We start from the raw sequence: 6625 nt of genomic DNA, 5'->3' as shown, positions 1-6625 counted from the left end.
CCATCTCTTTAGTTTTAGGAAAAGGTTTGAATTTTCACACCAGTTTAAAAAGAAGTAAAGAACAGAGCAGTGTTCCTCCTCCTCTTCATTTAAAAGGCTCACCAAAGCGGTATCATCTGCATAGTTTACAATATATCTATTTTTAAATGAACTTATACAAGAATTTGTATATAAAAGAAACAATGACGGAGATAAAACACAACCCAGGAGAGCTCCAACTGAAGTACACATTTTATCTGAAATAAAACCTCCCATTTTAACATCTTGGATTCTAGAGCTAAGAAAATTGATCACCCAGGCAATCATTTTGTTGTCTGATAATTTTCTTTTAATTAAGACATATCCATATCTTTTAATCTCTAATAAGTTTTTAAATACTTTATTCTGTTTAACTGTACCACTTAATAACATTAAACACAGACATTTTACTGAAAATCATTACCTTAAGAAATATCTAAGACAGTGGAAATGTATTATTATTATTATTAATATATATAATAATAATAATAATAGTATAACAATACAATAATATAATACTTATACATACTAAACTTTACAGATTTCTATCAAATCTATAGCATCGTTCTCAGAATGCAAAACGAGTGAAAAGAGATTCATGAGATTGCATATATTTTTCAACAGCCCCTGAGAAATGATTTGTTTGCATTCTGTTGCCTTGTTTTATGATGAAAGCGTTGACTTACCAGTGGGGTATCGTGATGCCCAAGCATATCTGGATGTTGGCTTTGCTCTTGGATGCTCTGAGCTTTTTTAGGCCACTACAGGTTTGGGCAGCTCTAGAGTGTCACTAGGAAGTGAATCTGCAGGTTTATGATGACAAAACCACTCCCTAAACAAATGATGTTTTGTCCGTCCATTCACCTGCCTTTCTTCCGATCTACAACATAAGCATTCATAAAACAGGGGAAAACTATTTTAAAAAGGTAATTATTGGACTGTATGTGTGCTTCCTTACACCCCATTTGGTTGTTTGCTTCAGATATTTACATGTGTGGTTTAAGCTTGACTGCTTCTTGCTCAAATTAAAAGTTCTGATTATTTAAGACAATGTAGCTCACTTGCTATTTTCCCCCCTTTTAACATGAGAAGGCTCACAATTCTTACTCATAGGGGAAAAATAAAATTTGGAAAACTGTTGTAGCTAATGCAAAACAGATAAATAGGAAACAAATAAAACAAAAACTGACTGATTGACTGAATGAATGAATGAATGAATGAATGAATGAATGAATGAATGAATGAATGAATGAAAAAAATTTCCAACACTGCAAATGAGACATAATACAATCAGTTTTGGACTAATTTGCATAAAAGTTCAGAACACAAAATCTGGACTATATGGATAATGACAGATTCTGCATTATTGTTGATAAAGATAAACACTCACTGGCCACTTTATTAGGTACACTTTACTAGTAGCAGGTTGGACCCCATTTCGCCTTCAGAACTGCCTTAATCCTTTGTAGCATAGATTCAACAAGGGACTGGAAATATTTCTGAGATTTTGGTCCATATTGACATGGTTGGTCCATATTGACGCAGTTGCTGCAGATTTGTCGGCTGCACATCCAATATGCCAATCTCCAGTTACACCACATCCCAAAGATGCTCTATTGGATAGAGTTCAGGTGACTGTGCATGCCATTTGAGTACAGTGAACTCATTGTCATGTTCAAGAAACCAGTCTGAGATGATTCGTGCTTTGGTGAGCCTGCGTGAATTACGTTTCCTGTTCTTAGCTGATAGGAGCAGCACCCGGTGTGGTCTTCTGCTGCTGTAGCCCATCTGCCTCAAGGTTGGACATGTTGTGCATTGAGAGATGCTCTTCTGCATACCTCAGTTGTAACGAGTGGTTATTTGAGTTACTGTTGCCTTTCTATTCAGCTCAAACGAGTCTGGCCATTCTCCTCTGACCTCTGGTATCAACAAGGCATTTGTGCCCGCAGAACTGCCCCTCACTGGATATTTTCTCTTGTTCGGACCATTCTCTGTAAACCCTAGAGATGGTTGGAAAATCCCAGTAGATCAGCAGTTTCTGAAATACCAGCGTGTCTGGCACCAACAACCATACCACATTCAAAGTCATTTAAATCCCCTTTCTTCCCCATTCTGATGCTCGGTTTGAACTGCAACAGATCATTTTGACCATGTCTACATGCCTAAAAGCATTGTGTTGCTGTCATGTGATTGGCTGATTAGAAATTTGTGTTAATGAGCAGTTGGAAAGTATCTGATTTTTAAAGATATTACTAATTTACCATCACTCAACCAATCTGAAAATATTGTCAGCAGCCAGACAAAAAATCACTATGATTTTAGGTGTGAAGTGTTAAATTTACTAAATAAATCAGGTGGACATATTAACAAACCCTATAAAAACCTTCATAAGACACTAAATAGTGACACTAGATTTTTTTAAAGCCTAGTTAGGCTACAAATAAACAAAATATTTCAGCATTCACTTAAATTTAGAGTTTGTTTTCTTTCTAGTAGACTCAAATAATTATTTGATGTTAACCAACACTGCCTGAAACGATAAATGACAAAAAATGAAGAGTATAAAAAAGAAAATAAAAAAGGAAGGTGCACATATACGAAGTTTCTTGATTTAGCTATGAAAATGTACCTTGGAAGGCCACCATCTGGGCTGTCTGGAGGTCCAAATATAAGTGACGTTTGGTTTTCGTCCAACAACAGTAGTTACACATGTCAGCCACTAGGTGTCAGCAGCCCCTTGGGGAAAATAACACGGCGGTCCTAGAAATCTACAACCGTTTGAGGTTTGTTTCTTCAGAGTGCAGTAGGAGGTAGAAAGGAGACACCAAATTAAACGAGTTTGAGGTATGTAACAGGGATAATTTATTTATTTAAATTATATCTAATTACTGAGACAAAGCTATAAAGATGTGCGTGTAAGTTATCAAAAACCGTTTAAAGATATATATATATATATATATATATATATATATATATATATATATATATATATATATATATATATATATATATATATATATATATATATATATCATTCACTTTTAGAGTGATTTTGGTGTGCAGCGATTGCTTTGTTTGAAGTAGGCCAAGTTTGTGTAACTTATTAAATTGTCTAATCTAGATCATTTAAAAAATACGTAACAGGTAAGCTTGTTTGTTTGTTTTGCAGTTGCTCTTATGATGGTGTATAGAACTGACGAACATACCCGCTGGATATCTCGCAGAGCAGCCATCTTGTAGATGTGCTTGACGTCAATATTTCTCAAGTCACCTGGTTGGTTGAGTTTCGCGCGCCATTGGTGGACACCGCCCAGCTGCGCCAGAAATGCGCGAATTTGAGAAACGTCTGGATTTTGATTCCGCGTTTAGAAGGTATGTGAGGTTCAGTATGATTAATTATTTGTTACACAAAGTAGAGTCTTACACACACAATTTAAATATTGGATCTACCTGCACATATTTCAGAATCTACTGGAGCTGCTGCAGGTTTACGTTCAGCGGAAACACACATGTGCGACCTTATTTACATTTCAGTTTTGGATCATTTCAGCTGTTAATGCAAACACGTTATATATTTTGGTTTGTTTTATTGAACTTTTAATATTTTACTACAGTTTCTTTTCACAAATGTGGTTAGAAAGTTGCTCGACTACATGCAGTGCCATTTATATAGGCTAAAATACTTATTTGTTTTCATCTTTTTTATTATTATTATAGGAGAAGCGAGGGGAGATTTTTACGAAAACAATTTTTAAATAAGGTTTTTAAATACATTTATAATTTAAATTTTAAATGCATTTTTAATTTTGGCCTGTGAAGAAAAAACAAACCCACACCCCATTATTTTCATACTGCAATCAAATTAACTAAGTGAATTAAGTTATGTCATTTTAATTATGTGGTGTGTTTGTAAATGTGTCCAAGTTTGCTTTGTATGTAAATACTGAGAATTATTGTTTGTGTGGTATTTTTAATGTGACAAAAGTTATAATGATAATACCACAAAATGAGATTTTAAACAAATTTAATTTAATTAAACAGACTTTACTGTATAGGAACAAATAGATTGTAGTTCTTGTCTGAAAAATAAACAAAAACAACATTGTAGCATCAGGTGAGTTAGAAAAATCACTGAAAGTGTAAAACAATTCTGAAATGTGATACTTTCACCATTTTGTCCTCTATGAAACTCTATGAAACATATTTAAATTAAATTATGCCAGACACATATACGCACCTAAGATGACAAGCGTTTAATAAAGATATATTGCAGAAACTAATCCAAACATTAAAAATATTCAAAATGTTTTTTCATATATAATTCCATAGCCTATAAAGATATTTTATATTGTATTATGTGTGTTGCGTAGCCTATATGATACTGGCCTATTGTGTCGAATATAGAGGAAGAATATTGCTTTGATACATAGTTTAAAATATATATTATTTATAACATTGTAACTTTTTCATTCTTTCCCTTTCTCTCTCTTTCTCTCTCTTTTTGGAAAACAATCACTTAATTCATGGCCTTCATGGGTCGTAATTTTCAGACTGTGGTTTTCTTAAAAGAGGGGGAAGGTGACTTTGTTGATACTGGTGGGGGGTTTATTACACAGGGCGTGGTGTCTGTCTAGCCAATCGGAGGCCTTTTCTCGTGCAAACGCTGGCCTTTAACCACCGGCACGGATATAAACAGATTACAAACAACAAGAACCAAACAAACGTCGGCTCACGGCATTGACTTTTAGACATCATGGCAAACGTGGACGTATCAAGCAATCTGGAGCGTCATGTTGCACGGAGCACTTTTCCTCTCCTCACCCGCACAAAGGTCTGCCGTAACCTATTCGGACCCGTAGACCACGAGGAGCTGCACTGTGAGATGAAACGCAAACTGCAGGAGATCTCCGAGCGAGACCAGAGCCGGTGGAATTTTAACTTTGAGACCAACTCGCCTTTGCCTGGAGATTACGAGTGGGAGGCGATCTCAGAGGACACTTTGCCATTTTTCTACAAGGATAAAGTACAACACAAGAGAGCTCGTGCCGCGACGTCTGTTAACGCAACAGGAGACGCTTCAAGCACTGTCGACTGCGGGATTTCCAGGAGTCCGGTAGCTCAAGAATCCGAGGGAGTCCCAAGTCGACCCAACGAACCCAACCAGGAGAACATCTCTGGCGCACTAAACTCCAAACCAGCTCGTTCCTCAGTCCTCAGAAACAGACGGAAGAGGTCACTTATCCCAGAGAGCCCCAGAAACAGCACGCCGCAAATTACAGGTAAATGCTTCGAAACGATAAATAGTTAGGCTATATGTAAAAGAACTGTCACATTTTTCGTCTGCTAAACAATTAAATTTTGAATGTGAAATTAAACATGTAACTAATGAAATAAAACCTTGATTTACGCCAGACTTCTTCCCGAAAAGAAAGAGGGTCGTGGAGTCGAAGCAGGATGAACGCAGTTACCTTCAAGCCGGCACATCCACGAGCATTGAAGTAACGCCACGTAAAACAATTAGATGGTAAGTGTCTTCGTTTAATAGTTCGTTTAAAACTTCGTTTAATAAACTTCGTTTAATAGTTTAAATTCATTAAATAATTGTTAGTTTGATTTGAATAGCCTAGCTATTATAAACTTATTAGGAATTGTAATAAAGCCGTAAGTGATTGGTAACAACAGAATCTATACTCTGTCTATGTCTGTTCTCCGATACTGTCATGACACAAATGTTAATTGTCATTTTCTTTGCTTTACAGATGTTTGCACTATACATGCATCAGTCCACCTGTGTTTATCTGCAGAGCGGATGAAAGAAAGAAGTGGACGAGACCCTTTCTCTCTGAACTCATGTAGCAATAATGGCTCCGCCAACAGAGACTTTGTTGCAGTGTTACAATGTCTAAACGGTGCAATTTTCTCTTTTCTTCTGTTATAATTGTGTAGAAGGCTAGGCCACAGTGCTCTAAACAGTCTAGAGCAAGACGTGTTTGTTTTATTTTTGAATATACTAACTTATTTTATTTATGTTCATAATAGTTGGTTACTCTTTATTATTTACAGCAATTGTTATTATTATTTTTATTGTTTCTGCCATATTTTATGTTATGTTTTATTTAAGTTTGGTTTGCAATTTCATGCAAAGAATGTTTCTGAGCCTTGTTTGTTTAAAAAAATATATTCTGTAGCTCACGTTGTACCTTTGAATCAAAGTGTAAATTAAATTATATTTTTGCTAACTTGGTCGCAATCAATTGTGTTCTTCTGGAAGTCACGTATAATCTTTCAGATACATTATTGTGCATCATTATGGGATGTTGGTAAACGACTGAAAAAAAATGTTTGCCCTACACTTTTGGGGCGTCAACATTTTGCTAGCTGTGACAAAAAGAGAAGAGTTTGGCCTCTAAACAGGAGGGACTCAGCTGTTCCGCCCTCAGTGTTTGTGGGGAGGGCTATGCGGGCAGCTGCGTCCTATAGGGAGGATTTAAATGCCATTTTCTTTCCATAATGAAGGAGGCAGGTGCCCTTGGAACCCCGCTTTGTCCGCATAAGACCTTCATTTTCAGCACCCTCTCAGCTATCCCGCTAATGAAACACTTACCAA

General features: G+C 36.2%; 1 protein-coding gene across 1 annotated transcript; it reads left to right on the top strand.

The window, feature by feature from the left end:
• Nucleotides 1–4623: 4623 nt before the first annotated feature.
• On the top strand, nucleotides 4624–6210 carry cdkn1ca (cyclin dependent kinase inhibitor 1Ca). The gene is made up of 3 exons (XM_056462916.1): nucleotides 4624–5297; nucleotides 5431–5542; nucleotides 5778–6210. Coding segments are annotated over exons 1-3 (639 nt in total). The 5' UTR covers nucleotides 4624–4771; the 3' UTR covers nucleotides 5779–6210.
• The last annotated feature ends 415 nt before the right edge of the window (nucleotides 6211–6625 follow it).

This window comes from Danio aesculapii, chromosome 7, assembly GCF_903798145.1.
Source record: "Danio aesculapii chromosome 7, fDanAes4.1, whole genome shotgun sequence".
Taxonomy (NCBI): Eukaryota; Metazoa; Chordata; class Actinopteri; order Cypriniformes; family Danionidae; genus Danio; species Danio aesculapii.
Note: the sequence above shows the minus strand (reverse complement) of the source record. Positions and strands in the feature narration are given on the sequence as shown.